The sequence below is a fragment of the Canis lupus genome, chromosome 30 (assembly GCF_048164855.1).
Source record: "Canis lupus baileyi chromosome 30, mCanLup2.hap1, whole genome shotgun sequence".
NCBI classification, from domain to species: Eukaryota; Metazoa; Chordata; class Mammalia; order Carnivora; family Canidae; genus Canis; species Canis lupus.
This window is the reverse complement of record NC_132867.1, coordinates 43,207,547-43,223,971: the sequence shown is the minus strand read 5'-3', so window position 1 is coordinate 43,223,971 and position 16,425 is coordinate 43,207,547. Positions and strand designations below refer to the sequence as shown.

At 50.0% G+C, this 16,425-nt stretch overlaps 1 protein-coding gene across 7 annotated transcripts in view; it reads right to left on the bottom strand.

Moving 5' to 3' along the window:
- The window catches only part of DIP2A (disco interacting protein 2 homolog A), a 92,618-nt gene that overhangs the window by 30,795 nt on the left and 45,398 nt on the right, over positions 1-16,425 (bottom strand). For all 7 annotated transcript variants that reach the window (XM_072807279.1, XM_072807282.1, XM_072807285.1 and 4 more), the window contains 9 exons: positions 9,775-9,866; positions 6,722-6,832; positions 5,410-5,533; positions 4,953-5,062; positions 4,482-4,584; positions 3,208-3,272; positions 2,888-2,981; positions 1,916-2,035; positions 616-730 (listed from right to left, as the gene is read on the bottom strand). In XM_072807279.1, the coding sequence (XP_072663380.1) occupies positions 616-730; positions 1,916-2,035; positions 2,888-2,981; positions 3,208-3,272; positions 4,482-4,584; positions 4,953-5,062; positions 5,410-5,533; positions 6,722-6,832; positions 9,775-9,866 (934 nt within the window). The remainder of the gene's footprint in view (positions 1-615; positions 731-1,915; positions 2,036-2,887; positions 2,982-3,207; positions 3,273-4,481; positions 4,585-4,952; positions 5,063-5,409; positions 5,534-6,721; positions 6,833-9,774; positions 9,867-16,425) is intronic.

Genomic DNA, 16,425 nt, shown 5'->3' with positions numbered 1-16,425 from the left:
ACTGTAACACAAGACGACAACCTGCGCTAATTTTCTAACAGCTGAGTGGAGGGTAGAAAATTCATGCAGAGACTCAGCCGGGGGCACAGGGCGAGGCCACTGTGGACAAGAGCCCCAGGGCAGGCGAGCGGTGGTGGGAAGGGGAAGGCGGCCTGGAGAGGGAGGAAGCGCCTGGCGGCACCCTCGAGGCCAAGATGCTTCTCCAGGACGGTTGGCCCAGCAGGCACAGAGCACCAACCAGGGCCTGCAGGCGCGGCGGGTGCCAGGGGTCCCTCGGGGCCGGGAGGAGCTCCGGGCGGCCCGGCTCTGCTCACGAAGGTCAGGGAGGAAGAGGAGCACTCAGGGCGAACAAGCCCGTGGACGGCGAGAACCAGGGGCACGGCCCCGGGAGCCGCTTGCCCCCACGTGTGGCATGAATCCAGGCTGGCGTGGGACAGGCGGCCAGCACGGGACGCGGGGCACGGGGATAACCCATATGGGCTGCCCCATAACCACGCTCACCCGCCTGGGGAAGCGGCCCGATGGAGCGCTGCTCGGGGAACTCTGCTGCTCAAGACACAGACTGACCGGGTCTGGGCCCAGGGGTCCAGCTGTCAAGGACGACGACCACCTTACCTGCGGATGGCAACTGTCAGCGCCTCAGGAGAAGTGGCGCAGGGACAAATGACCTCTGGCCTCAGGCCTCTGGACTGGAAGACATTGAGGAACGCGTCACAGGAGGATATGGACCCTGCGTCGGACAGAGAGTCGTGGGTAAGTGCAGGGCCGGCGGGGGCACGCGGGAGTCTTGGAGGAGGGCTGTTGCCATGGAAAACATGATGCGCTTTGAAACCACCAGCACTTAAGAGCCGGCAATTCTCAGGGAAGGCCTACGTGGAAGCCCTGCGCCCTGCCCTCGCCCCAGCTCCTCACGGGGCCGCTGAGCGGGAGCCGCCTGAGGAGCACTTACGGGGTCAACTCACTCATCGCAAGGCCCAGGGGCACATGGTCACCCCACCTGCCCCCCGCTGTCCCCAGGCTGCCCCCTGCGGCTCCCCCAGACCCCAAGCACCCTGCCGCAGCGAGGCCAGGGGAAAGCTCAAGCTGGGCACCGGCGGTGGCAGGGGACACGCAGGACAGCCCAGCTCACTCGGGGCCAAGGGGCCTGGAGGGCACACGGACTGGCAGGCTCTCAGGCCTGGGGAGGGCTTCCCGCGGGGAGTGAGGCGGGCCAGGTGAGGAGGTGCTGGTGGCGGGCAGAGCGGGGGCCACGTGGGGGTGTCTTGGAAGCAGGAGGCAGGGCCCTGCTGGGCCAGGGGTGGGTGGAGGATGGCAGGGTGCCCTCCTAGGGGTGGGGGACGTAGGGGCAGGGCTGTTAGGGCCTCCCGGACAGGGGACCAGGTGCAGGCGGCTTCAAAGAAAAAACAGTGGCTCACAGCTGTTAAAGCCTCCTACCCAGTCAAGGCCTTTGTGCTGCACAGAAGCCCCTGCAAAGGTCACTGAGTCTCCCCAGAGACACCTGTGGCAGGCTTCAGCCAGCCGCCAACGTGCAGCCACGCTCAGACCCCGTGCACACAGCCCAGGGTGCACAGCGGCACACCAGGGAGACCCCCCAGGAGGTCGAGCGGGTCTCTGAAGCCACAGGGGCCAAGGACGGAGGCTGGGACAGGCTCCCAGCCCGTGTCTCCAACCTGGCCGTTTCTCAGGGTATCTTCTGTCCATAGTGTTAAGTCTGCGTGTAAGTTCAGTGCCTGACAGACACGCACGAGCTCTGTGAGCTCCCGGGAGAGGGTGCGTGCCACGGCCCAGTGCAGCACACGTGCGGGCACGGGACACGCAGCGCTGTCTCAGCACGTTCTGCTCCCACCTTGTCCCTCCCACGTCAGGCCTGCAGGACGCTGCCACGGCCTCGCCGTGCTCAGCTGGGCTTACTCACAGGGGTTAGCGCCGTCGGCCACGATCAGCATGCGCAGGGAGCTGAGGCTGACGTCCCTCTGACCCCGCTGAGCTAGGAGAGACCAGTGCATGTCGCGGGACTTCACCAGCGCAGCCCGGGCTGCAGAGAGGGAGCACAGATGCGCCCGGTGTCACGGCCAGCGGCACCCCGCGCCTCCCACCAGCCGGCGCACCAAGGGCAGATGTGCAGGCGTGTGCCCCAGCCACACGCGCTCGGCAGCCTCGGCCTGGCACTCAAGGCGCCCGCACCTGCTGTACTTAAGAACCAGCTCCGAGTTCTGATTCCGACACAGAAAACTCAGGCCTGCTTCCAACCAGAACTTCCTGGGGAAGCTCTGTCCTGCCCAACAGCAGCTCCCCTGCCCCTCCCGCCCCTCCGAGGGCCGACTCACGCAGCCGGGCACTGGGAGGACGCCAGCATGTGAGCACACAGCCCTGGCCCCCGGTCCTGGCAGTGCCCAAATCAGCGGGCGCACCTGCTCCAGCTGCCCTCCGTAAGACAGAGTCAACGGAGCCAGCCAGCACCCAAGGCCGCGTCCGAGAGGCAGCAGCCCACCGTCCGCGCGCGGTAATGGCACCGTAGCCGGCCGAGGCAGCCCCATGGCCCGTCTACACTGTCCTTGGAATCAACAGCTCTGCTACTGGTGGCTTAACCAGCCAGAGCTTCAGATTAAAACCATCTCCACGCTAAGAACTGGGAGTACTGACGTAACTGTAAAGAACATTTCAAGAGAATAAGATCAGCAGCCTGTGGCCCTTGCAGAAGAGAGCTGCCACGGTGCCGCCCTCCACAGAGGATGCCCGGGCCGCGTGTGCGCGTCAGGCAGCGTCCACGACCGGTCGCAGGGCACGTGGGCAGGCGCGCGGGCAGTCGGGGCTCCTCAGCACAGGTCTGCACATCGGCGGACACCTGATGAAGGATGAGTCAAACGACGGTGCTGTTTCCTGTTACCTTTGTACGAACACACTTTCTGAATCCAGGACAGCGGGTTGACCTTCATCAGTGCGTAGGGGATGCTGATGACGTGCATCCTGTTCATGACGCTCTGTGGAAGAAACGGAAGTGCTCAAGGGACAGGCCCGCTCGGGTGCAGACAGCAGGGGCCACACCGCGCCAGAGAAGGCAAAGATAACACCAGCGCCCTTCTCATGATGACACTCCAGGTAAGGATTAATTACGTCACCTAAATTGGGGTTTGGTGTCATCTATTGATACGAAGCCTTAGGATCCCTCAATTCCAACAATTAGGTCATTTAACATACAACACTCACTGTTAACACTCCATGCCACAGACCAGCATCCCTTTTGAAATCCAGCACATTTGTTAATGTCTCAGCTGAAAGTGGACAAAGATGGTTAAACCGCTTGTGACCCTCTTCACAAGTCATGTGCATTTTCAAAGATACTCTGAGATGAATACACGACTGATCGACACGAAGAGCTCTAGGAAACATTCACAGCATTTCCAAACACCATGCACCAGTTAATCGATTGTCTTGGTTTTCTATTCAAATTAGCAGAAACTCTCAGAGGCAGGTCATACAATTTTGGATGAAGACAGAGCCGCGCTGATCACTAATCTGAAAACATGAGAAGGCCCCTGAGTGTCCCCGAGCAGCCACTGGAGGCTGGAGGCTCGCGGCTGGGGCGCGCCGTGGGGCCTCGTCAAGGAAGCTGCTCCTCCCCCCTGCTCTCCTCCAGGATGGGGGGCGGGTGTGAGCCTGTGCTCTGCAGGACCTGGCTCCAGCCCCCCCAAAGCACAGCAACCCAGGAGCACCCACAGGATAGACTCCGACGTGAACACACGGCTGCTGCGCTCTCAGCCCGCATCTCTGCTCGCTCGCTCCCTCTGCCAGGGAGGCCCAGTGACGCAGGACGCACACGTGGCAAGAGGAGGAAACCATGTGACTTGATTTAATAGATCTGATTTTCAAAAAATCATTTCACGCCCTTGAGTATACCTAAAATCGTCCTCCAGATCTCCTCCTGACTTTCACACAAATACACCATCCAGCTTACTTTCTAGTTTTACTGGATTCTAATATCATTATAGCAGGGAAATGACCATGTATCCATTTTTTTTTGTTTTTAAAATAATAATTCTCTAAGTTAAATATGATATTGAACAGTGTACAGAGGGGACAGCCACCTACATGTTACCAGCGGAAAATCTATGACCTTTCAGATTCCGTTTGTGTACTTGCATGCACAACAGTTTAGTCAAAACCACAGTCACAGACAACAGTGATATGAAAGTGGGTCCCCTAGGATAGTTTTCCTTTTATTTAAATGCAAAATACACGGTGTCTCAGCTACAGCACAGACTGCACCACCCACCAGGCATAAATAAGTGCTAGTGTATGAATTTCATGCTCCATAAAAATCAACACACACATGAATTTACCAGAAATGACCCTGAGTGGGGCTCCCGTGACCTAAAAGCCACGCATCCAGCACAAGCAAAGGGCGCCCTGAGCCCCGCCGCCCCCACCCCGGGGTCCCCGGGGGCCTGTGTGCAGCTGGAGGAGCCGCCCCACGCCCTTACCTTCTGAGTAGCCGCAAGCCTGCGTCAGAGCCCGGCACTGTGCCAGCAGCGATGCATGGGACACCGTGACCCCCACAGTGCTGCCTTCTTTGCTGGTTTTATACTAAAAGATTTCAAGGAAAGAATCCACTATGTGATTTCTGGAGGTCACGGAAGACAGAGGGCAGCCGCCAGCCCTCACTAAGCGCCCCGGCGGAGCGGAGCACGCGTTACACCCAGAGGAGTCGGGGGCTCCCCGGGTCTGCTCGAGCTGTGCGTGCAGGCTCCCCCGTAACCGCTGCCACCCACCCCCGGCAGCCAGCAGGGCACCATCAGAGGAGTGAACCACGTCTGACTGAGCTCCCCCACGACCTTTCTGTTTCTGGGGTGAAGATACAACAGAAGGTCCGTTTAAGCCTGGGATCAAAGTAAGTGGCAGTTTGAAGCCTTCAGAGAAACAAGGGCTGCGCCCCAGCGAGAGGAAGTCATTACCTCGATGTAGGCCGTCCCGGCCCCTGCGTCCTGTGCCTGCGGGTGCCAATCTTTGGGGGGCTTGGTCAGATGCTTCCCGTCGATCACTAGCCAGGCGAGCGGGGGCCATCCTGGGAGGGCGCAGACAGGGCACCCGGCCCAGGAGACTGGTCAGCGGCCTCCGAGCTGAGCCACCCACCACAGGGTCACTGGCTCCTGCACACCCAGGGGGCGAACGTCTCTGTGCCGCTCACTCTGTATCAGCTTCTATTAATTCAGTCGGTGCCTCTGACAGTGACGACCAAACTGCACGGCACGGGTCTACACTCTGAACCCGGGGACGTGCAGGGCAGCCAGATGGGCAGCCCCTGGAGGAGGACCTCACTCCTGCTGGAGACCCCTCACCCCTGCAAGGTCCACCTGCCCTGAGCGGGTGCCTGGGCATCACGGGCCGACTCCCCTGCGCTCGGGGGCCTACCTTTGAAAGTCGCCACCTCTCCGGTCTGTGCCTTGGGCAGGCCCTTCTGACAAGCGTCCGTGGTCAGGGCCAGGGTGACGCCGCAGCTGCCCAGCAGAAAGCCAACCTGCTGGCTGCCAGCGTCCTACAGAAAACACAGGGAGGCGCTCGTGGGGCCGTCAGGCACCCCCCCTCCCGGACCCCCGCACACCCAGGAGGGCGAGCCTCGTCATCATTCGCCCTCCTAAGCTTCTACGACTGAATCCCACATGCGGATAGACTGCATTTTCATGAAAATAAAATATAATCATTTTTAAATTGAAATGGTATATTTTTGTAATGAGATATAAAGTTCTGGATGATGGGCCAATTTCTCAGTGTTTTCTTGCAAATGACATTTAGCAGCATTTTAAGAAACTCCAAAAGTAATGGCATGGAAATTTCCACTTAAATCATGTTTAGAATTTACAGATTAACGTGGAGGGGCCCGACCTTTGACACGATTACTTATTTCCCACGGAACGCACATTTCCTTTCAGTCAATGCCTCTTTCATACGTGCTCCCCAGTAACGTTTGTCACTTTTTTCTTGCAAGTTGGACAAATCTCTTGCTTTTTTCTTGAGAATCTCTATAGTCAAATATTTGCTCATCGTGTATTATCCTTTCAGATTTACTGGTTTATTTCCAACTTCACTTTGGGGATTCTTGAGTATTTGTTGCTGATAACGCTCACTTTAACCACCTGATAGGATACAAACTCTAATCCTCTAAAGTACATGCCTTGTCTACTCCTAAAATAATAATTTTTTTCAATCATCAGATTACTGACATTTATACCTGAAACACCTGCACTCGTCCTTTGTCAGTAATAAGAACAGCAGGTGGATAGAAAGGCAACGTTCAGAACTGCACGTTCAGAACTGTCACCGAGAAGTGAGCTACAGTCCATCCCGGTGCCATTTATTCATCCCCAAGAAACAAAAATCATTATTGATAAGCTGTGGTTTTGAGAGACAGTTTAACAAAATCTTTTCAAATGATAAATTCTATTACTCAAGGACAAAGGGCCACCACGTGCGCTGAGACGTTCTCAGAGGTGACGGAACAGCTCTCTGTAGAGCTGCGGGAGACCCACGCCAACGAGACACGCGAGGCAGAGGAGCTGCCGGCCACGGCACAGCACGGCACGCCCCCGACGCCCTGGCCTGCCGGCAGCCCCTCCTCTCTCAGGGCCGCTCCTGTCCGCCAGGAAGGCAAAATGAGACCCGACGACGAGTCTGTGTGTCGGCTTTGGAAGGGAACCCCGCGGCCCCGAGCAAGCGAGCGAGCTACCTTTCTCGTTAACGGCACCTCTATGGGGACAGGAACCAGCTCTGCCAGCAGACACCCATAAAATGCCACCATGAACATCACGGGGTCACTGTTTGGAAACACCAGGGCCACCTGCAACAGTACAAAGGAAAACCATGAAACCCCTCGCGGATGATGCAGTCATCGCAACGTTCACAATCTTTACTGAGTAGAGGGATTTGGACATTTTAGACGATCTAACAGCTTTTCAAATTGAGTTCAGAAAATGTCATTTGGAGGTTAATTCTTGGTCCTTAAATTTCCTCGTCTTAAATAGTTTTTTTTAAGGCTGCGGTCTTTATTCTACAAGCGACCCAATAATTTCAAGTGTCTGTGCCTGAAGGCAGTCCAGCACGGCTGGCGGGATGGAGAACTGGCTCCGGGCGCTCCCCGTCTGGCAGCTGCAGCTGAGGCTCCCCAGCGGCGCACAGCTCCCCCATCTGTCAGGCCAGGAGAGAAACGTGCACCAACAAGCGTGGGCACGGAATCAAATTATACCCAAAATATCTTCCAGAAGATACGATCCTGAGACCAAAGTTTTAATCCAACAGATCCTCACTCACGACAGGGAAGTGGGGGGCGGGCACCGGACACCTCCGCTGAGACCCCCACAACCGCTCCTCCCGGGGAGCCCCTCGGTGGCCCCCAGGCTGGTCCCCAGGCTGCCACCGTTTAAGTTATGCGCTCCATTTTATTCATCTCACACTTTCGCTTTTATTAAAGACATTTTAAAAACACAGAATTTAAGATGAAAAAAGTACCCCATACAAAACCCCTGTTCCACCCTTCCCCACTGCCCGAGGGACCCCTCTAAAAGTATCTCACATCTTCCTTTTGCCATTTACTCTCTTATTTTTAAATACTATACTTACACTGCTATATTTTCATTTTTTGAAAATGTCGCAGTGTCAATTTTATTTCCTGTGATTGTAGATGAACACCCAGCCCCCTCCAGTCCGTCTCTTTCTCTTCCCCCATCCTCCCAGGTGTCATTTCTTACATTGGGTAAAATTAAAAGCTATTTACGGAACAACGTTTTATAAGCCCCAAATATTGTAATCAGTGTAATTGAAAGCATGAATGCTAAGTCAGGATGGTTAACACTGGGCCCTGGAGAAGCCCAAACAACGGCTACTAACAACTACTTGATAAGACAAAATTTAAGCTACACCTAAACTCCCTCCCGGAGGCCTGGAAATCCAGTTTCTAACAAGCTGCTGTGTTGGAAAGGGCAAAGCTCTCTTTTAACAGCTGATGTTAACAGTGGTTGTACGAGAACTGTGACCCACGACTTCGAGACTAGATGTTTGGTATAAGAACACTCTTAGAGATTTTGTTACAAAGAGCTGTGTGTGTTCACATTTATAGACTGTTCATCACAGGACGATGAACTCTCCAGCACACCTGATAATCAGCTCATTCACTGGGATCCTGCTGATCTTTCATATTAACCTAAGATGTGGATTCCCTCATGCGACAAGAACGGTATCTGGAAGTCTCTGTCCTTGCAGGAATCTTTGCCAAGAAAAATAAACGAGTGATTCTGTGAGTCATTTTAAAGCACAACATGAATCAGGAATTCTCACAGGTTCGCTCTAAAGCACAACGTATCAAGGACCGTTCTCGGACTGTGCATGTTCTTACAGCCAAGTACCCATCTGCCGCCGGTAATGGTACCACCACCCTGACATGCTTTGCCTCCTGCGTAGCCGCTGGCCAAGCTGTCCTAACACGCTCCGCCTGATGTGCCCGGTACCTTTGGGAAGTGTGTTCTAAGTGACCAACCAGTCTCCCGGCTGCCCAGCGCACAGCCCTCCGACCCTCGGCTGCCCTGCGCTGCAGCTCGCTCCTGCCCCCACCCCGGAGGCTCCCAGGCTCCCTTTCGCCCCCCGGTCCTGCTCGGTTAGTGCCAAGGACGTCGCTGTGGGCCCACTGCGTCCCCTGCGGGCCCCGTCCCTTTGAGGCAGACTCTCTCCAGCTCCGGGATGCTGAGGGGCAGTGGCCACCACTCAGAATCCTCTGCTCTGCACCCCTCCCGTCCGGAACTCCTACCAGCTGGTGCTGGACCTCCTGGACGAGGGCTCGGCTTTGCACTGTCCTCCCCACTTTCTAGCTCTTGGTCTTCCCCACAGGCATCTTTTTCTTGATTTATGGAGCAATGTCTTCCCTTAGTTCTCCAGGGATATTAAGACTAAGTTTTTAAAACTTTATTTTCTGTATATGACTTTCTCTCACATTTGTTTCCTCCTCCTCCCTCCTTCCCCCTATGTTCCCCCTTTCTTCTTTTCCTTTCCTTTCCCCGTTGGTTGTTTTCCTTCGCATTCTTCAAATGTCCTTGGTGACTGGCTCTATCTGAAGAGAGTCCCTGTGAGGCCATCTGACCACAGGCAGCCTCTCTCACTAGGGGTTTCACTGCGACGGTCCTGTGCTCCATCCTGGACGTTCAGGAACACCTGCCTTCAGTCTGCCCACGGCCATGCTCACCAGCGGAACTTCCTGTGGGGCTGGGGTGACTGAGGAGCTACACTCTTCATTTTACTTAATTTTGGTTAATTTCTGTAGCCCTGTGTGGCGACTGCCAACAACGCTGGGCAGCGTGGTCAATACAAGGAACAAAGAAGCCTCGAGCCTCCTCCATGCTCTACCCCCACCGCGAGGAAGGAAGGCTGCCTGGCCACATGGACGAGAGGAAGACATGAATTTTCTAGTAAGGGCAACATTTTCTCATCAAACGTCAGCTTTGGGGACCTAAGATTTATTAACTTCAATATTTTTATTAAAAGCAGTAGATATGAAGTCCAAGAGGAAACATGTTGCAGAGCCACTGGATGGGCAACGAAGAAGCATGAAAAGAACCATTATCTTACGTACATCATAGTCAACCTTTTCCATATTTAATATTTCTTCTTTGCTGACTTTAAATCCCTTGTATTAATGCTGCAAGTCTAACCGACGGATGGAATACTGATTCCAATGAGACATATTTTTAGAGTCTGTTTTTGCTCACTCCAGGAAGTTATATTCTAGTTACTTACTCTGTCTCCAGGGTTAAGTAGTGGTTCATTCTTACTAGTCAGTTTATTAAGTAGAGTATAAGCTAGTTTTAAACTCCGACTCCATAGTTTGCCTAAAATAAAATAAAAATACTAAGCAATGTAAAATTTAAGAAACTAATAATTAACATTTTAATGTAGCAATCATAATACCCCATAATGTACCAACACTCTATTACTGGAAATTCAGGTAATTTCCAACTGATAACTATTTTGCACAATGCTGTAATGAACATCATAGTTTTCTCTTAAAAATAACTTACAAATATATTTTCCTTAATACAAATATAGAATAGGAATTTATTATAGAAAATTTAGAACATAGAAAAGCTAACAGAAAAGTCAGCATTCTCTCGGTTATGTATGTACACACACACACACACAAGCATATATACACATATGTGCAATTTTCAAGAAATGGGACCATACTTCACTCTGCCTTTTTCAGCCAACATTGCATTTTGAATGTATTTTCATGTCATTCAATATCTCTCAACTACATCCCTTATAGGAGTGGCTTCATTTAACCTTTATAATTCACAGGGTGGGTCGTATCCCCATCTCCAGTCTTGACTCAAGGGAAGACCATCCAGGAGGGGCCAGTAGGCTGCCCAGAGCCGCTGGCTGCTGGCGTGGTGCATCTGGCCCTCCAGGACCCAGCCACGAGCCCCAGCAGGTTCCACTGGGCACACTTCCCCCCGGCACACAGCCTCACGGAGGAGAGCCCAGCAGCGAATGCTCAACAAAGCAGAGCTCCACTGAGGAAGATGGAAGATGAAACAACGGGAAGGTAAGGAAGATGGACGACAGAGAAACCTGAGGCCATGCTCAACACCCAAAGCAGCCTCAACACTCACCCTTTGCAGTACCAGACAAGTGACCCGAGAGTCATGACTTAGCCCCTTCCAAATTCCCGGGGAATAACCACATGCAGTTTGAGCAGCCGCACCCTCTGAATAAGTGCTCAGACTTCATCATAAATAAAACTAAACTTGGGTGCAACATTATGAAATACGTGAACTGCAGGACCAGAGAAATAGGTGAGAAAAAAAAAAGTACTCAAAACACCGTTGCCTCTGCCTATATTCAAAGGTCAATTCAAGATGTTGATAACTGTAATACACCCAGTTTTTCAAACTGAATCCAGCTGTATATAAGGAGAATAATGCATCATGATCAAAACAGGTTCTCTCAAGAAAGCAAAAAGCTTTGGGGCATCCGCGTGGCTCAGTTGGTTGAGTGTCCGACTCTTGGTTTTGGCTCAGGTCATGATCCAGGGGTCATAAAACAGAGCCCTGCATCTGGCTCTGTGCTCAGGGAGGAATCTCCTGGAGACTCTCTCCCTCGCTTCCTCTGCCCCTTGCCCCACTCTCACATACTCTCTGTCTCTAAAATGAATAAATAAATCTTTAAAAAAGAAGAATGCGAAAAGTTTTAACAAAAATCAACATAATTTGTCACACTAACAAAGATGAAAAAAGGTAAAAACAATTTACAATCAATCAGGATTTTAAATGAGTTTTTAAAAATCCTTCTTAGATTCAGAATGAAAGGAAATTTCTTTCAAGCGATAAAGCCCATCTTTAAAAGTCCTATAGAAAATATCATAATTAATGGTCACATATTGAAAGCTTTCCCCGAGGTCACATATTGAAAGCCAAGAACATCTGCCTTTTTTTATGGAAAGTCTTAGCCAATGCAGGAAGGGGAGGGGTGGAGAGAGGAGGCACACAGCTGGAAACTAAACTGTCATGACTTGCAGATGACGGGACTACGTACATCATGGTTCTCATAACTGAAACCAGCAAGGCTGCCAGACGTAACAACAGTATACAAAGACTATCTGACTTCTGTATACCAGCAATAAACATTAAGAAAAAAATTTTAATGACAATACTCACATTAAGATTAAAACAAACATGCCAAATACCTAAGAGTGAGTGTTATGGAAGATATGCAGTCTCACAACAAGAAAGTATAAAACAGCATCGAGCTGAAGTGCAGAAGATCTGAATGACAGGGGGACATATTAGGTCCATGCAATGCAGGAGTGCTCATTTACAAACTGCTGAGAGCAGTGATAACAGGAATCTCAGCAGGAATGTCCGTGCACTGGACAAGCCGACCCTAAAACAGACACGGAAACATGAGATACAAGAAGAGCCGAGACACTCTTGCAGAAGGAAGCGAGATGGGAGACTTCTCCGTGGATGTCAAGACTTCTCAGAAAGCCACAGTAATTTAGGAAGTCGGTGCTGGCATAAGGATAGTATATAACACAGTGGATAAAATAAAGACCCCAAGAGACCCTCCACATGCAGACAATTCCATCTCTGACCAGGCGCCCTGGAGAGGAGGGGCAGCCCGGTGGGAACGAGAATGGGGAAGATGGTTACCCAGCCTGATAAACGGACCCTGGGACCCATCCTCTACCCTGTACACAAAACTCATTCCCAGCAGACTGGGTGGATCTAGATGTGCACGGCAAACAGCAAAGCTGTTACAAGATAACAGAACGGCTTTATGATCTTGGCGGAGGAGCACCGCCACCAAAGAGCTCACCATGAGCAAAAAGGTGAGGTTGAAGGATGCCTGGGGGGCTCAGCGGTTCAGCGCCTGCCTTTGGCCCAGGGTGTGATCCTGGGGTCCCAGGATCGAGTCCCGCATCGGGCTCCCTGCATGGAGCCTCCATGCTTCTCCCTCTGCCTGTGTCTCTGCCTCTCTCTTTCTCTCTCTCTCTGTGTCTCTCATGAATAAATAAATAGAATCTTAAAAAAAGAAAAGGTGAGGTTGGGCAGAGCTTCTGCTCACTAAGGTACCAGTCAGGAGTAAAAGGTGAAGGGACACGGTGGCAGACACTCGTAGCACATGTCACTGACAAGGACTGGCATCCAGAACACACTAAAAATTCCCAAATAACCTTATATTAAAAAAATGTGCAGAAGATTCAATAGCACTTAACAAAAGAGAAAATCCAAATGATTTTAAAAAAACAAAACAGGAAAACCTCTCAATCAACCCAAATGATTTAAAAAAAACAAAACAGGAAAAGCTCTCAATCTACTTTGTCATCAAGAAAATGCAAATTAACACCAAAATGAAGTACCATTGCCATAATCTCACCAGAGTAGCTACGATAAGCCTGACAATGATGGGGAACAGGTGGGCCTAAATGCGAAGATGTGCATAATCCCAGACCCAACACTTCCACTTCAAAGTACATACCCCACAAAAACACGTACCCCAGAATGTTCCTAGCAGCACTGTCTGTAATAGCCAAAAGTGGATACCAACATTATAACCAATATGTCAATTCCAACATGTACATTCTTAGATATAAATGAGCTACAACTATACACAGTAACATGAATCATAAAAGCGTAATGGTAAAAGACTCTGCTTCCTAATGCGACAGAGTACTGGTGGCAGACCAGGCTCCCACCCAAAACAACTTAAAAACTGGATAAAATACAGAAATCATCTACAAAGACAACCAGGGGAGTTAAGGCTGCAGAGGGAAAACCCTTGGGGAGGTGAGCTGATCGTGCACAGCCGGCGGTTATTAGGGAGGGCCCTGGCACCCACGAGAGACAGAGTATTTCATGGAACACTGGCACCGAGGCACAAAGAAAACAGCAGAACTTCTGGCAGAGGCTGGGAGCCATGATTGCACAGCCAGCCTCCCTCTAGGAAGTCTACGGAGTCCTGGGGCCATGAGCAACTGGGTGCCGAACGCCCACGAGGAAAATCTCTGAGAAGCAAAGTGGAGTCCTTAACATAGCGCACAAGACAGAAGCCACGGCTGGGGAACCCCAGAGGAGGACAGACAGGTGCTCAGAGAGGGCTGCGCCAGCCGTGACGGGACTGTAGTGACCGGCCACCATGCTACCTGCCAAATGGAGGGAAGGAGGATGTTCTCTCATAGAAGGGGACATCTCTGGAGCCTCCATAATTTTTTATACACAATGTCCAACACTCAATCAGAAAGGTCCTAGGCACCCCAAAGATAAATTATCCAAACTAAAACCAAGAGAAAGTACAGATGAGATCAACAGGCCGAGAGGTGACCTGACCCTGGAGCAGGTGGAGAGAAACTTCCAGTTGTGGTAAGGAATACATGGATGCTAGGAAATAAAGGAAAAGACGAAGACAATGCATGGAATGATAAAGAATTTAGAATACAGAAGTGAAAATTTTAAACTAAAAGGACAATATCAAAATTAAGAACTCATCAGGAATTTCATAATAAAATAAAAATTTCAGAAGACGGGATTAGAGAATTTGAATAAAGGAAAATTTAGGGACACTTGGGTGGCCCAGTGGTTAAGCATCTGCCTTTGGCTCAGGCCATGATCCTGCTTCTCCCTCTGCCTGTGTCTCTGCCTCTCTCTGTGTCTCTCATGAGTAAATAAAATCTTAAAAAAAAAAAGGGAAAATTTAAATGTCTCCATACTAAAGTACAGATGAGTCTTGAACAACACAGGGCCACCTACCTGTGGATTTTTTTTTATAAATACAGTACTATAAGTGTTATTTTTTTTCTTCCTTCTGATTTTCTCAATAACATTCTCTTTTCTCTACCTTACTTTACTGTATGAATACAGCACATAATAAAAACATATAAATGTCAACCAACTGTTCTCAGTTCGCCTTCTGGTTGACAGCAGACCAGTAACAGTTAAGGTTTTGGGGAGTTAAAACTTACACTTGGGTTTTCAAGTGTGCAGGGGTCAGTACTCCTAACCCCCTGCATTGTTCAAGGGTCAACCAAATATACAGAAAAAAATACAAAATATAAAAAAGAACATTAAGGGTACATAAGACAGCTGAAATCAACCGGTGGAGGCAGTGAGCAAACCACACTCCTCACAGTGGGTAGGGAGCTCCTTTTGTAAAGAATTACAGACCCGTCTCTAATGAATACAGATGCAAAGATCCTAAACAACATATTGGCTAAATCAAATTCAGACATCTGTTGAAGAGATATCATGGCTAACTGGGCTTTATTCTAGGAATGCAAGGGCTGCTTTAACACCTGAGAATTAATCAATTTAATTCATCAAATTAAGTGGGGAGGAGAGAGAAACATGATCATCTTGACAGAGCAAAAAAAAGGGTTTGATAAAATTCAATGCCATTCGTGATTTATTTTTTTTAAAGATTTTATTTATTTATTCATGAGAGACAGAGACAGAGAGAGAGAGGCAGAGACACAGGCAGAGGGAGAAGCAGGCTCCATGCAGGGAGCCCGACGCGGGACTCGATCCCGGGTCTCCAGGATCCGGCCCTGGACTGAAGGCGGCGCTAAACCGTTGAGCCACCCGGGCTGCCCAACCATTCATGATTAAAAAAAAAAAAAACTTCTAGTAAACTAGGAATAGAAGGGAGCTTCATTAATCTGACAAGGAATTTTTCTACCACAAAACTACACCAAACATCGTACTTCATGACCCAAAGCTTTCCACCAAAGACAGAGGAGGAGGCAAGAATGCTCGCTACCCAACACTGTACTGACGGTTCTAGCTCTTGCAGTGAGGCAAGGAGAAGATAAAAGGGGTGAGTACTGGAAAGGCCAAGATAACCATCTTTGTTCATAGATGACATGATTTTGAACACAGGATATCCAAAAGATATGTGGACAAACTACTCATTAATAAATACAAAAAGAATCAGTAAGTTAATTTAATGAGACTATTAGATACAAAATCACCATCTGGGGACACCTGGGTGGTTCAGTTGGTTAAGTGTCTGCCTTTGGCTCAGGTCACAAACTCAGGGTCCTGAGATTGAGTCCCACGTCGGGCTACCTGCTCAGTGGGGAGTCTGCTTCCCCCTCTCCCGCTCCCCCTGCTCGTGCTCTCATTCTTTCTCTCTCAAATAAATAAATATTTTTTAAAATCACCATTTAAAAAAATCAATTGCACTTCTATATACAAGCAATAAATGAGCAGAAAAATGTTTTTAACCATTCCACTACAACAGGAATGAATCTAACAAAAGATGCTCTAGAGTTCTGTACTCAGAAGTATAAAACGTTAATGAGAGAAATTAAAGGAGTCCTTAAAATAAGGGGAAATACATTAAATTTCCACAGTCATGACTGTTCCACAGTCACGAACTGGAAGATTCCGTAATTGTAATGGTATCAATTCTCTTCAAATTGAACTACAGAATCAATGCAGTGTCAGGCAGTGCCCCAGCAGGAAGCTTTCTGGAAATTGACAAACGGATTCTAAAAATGGCTCGGAAATGCAGAGTCAAGAATAGTCCAGAGGAGTGAGGCACATTCACACAGCTGAAGGGCGTCTATGCCAGACAACAGGACCCCTAAAGCTGCGGCAGTTCAGGGGGCACAGAGGGCACAGCACGTACTGTCACCTGATCTGTGACAAAGCAGCTTGGCAGGACCTAGGGGCAAGCTCTGACTGTTCAGCCCATGGCACCAGGCCAGTTAGACATTCGTAAGGAAAGAAAAGGATTCCAATGTCACACCACACAAACTAAAGATGAATTATGACACCTAAATATGAAAAGTAAAACAAGTTTTTTTTTTATGTAAAACAAGTTAGATGAAAAAGTAGGAGAATATCTTTTGTGACCTTGGGTTTGGCAAACAGAACAAAGAAGTGCTAA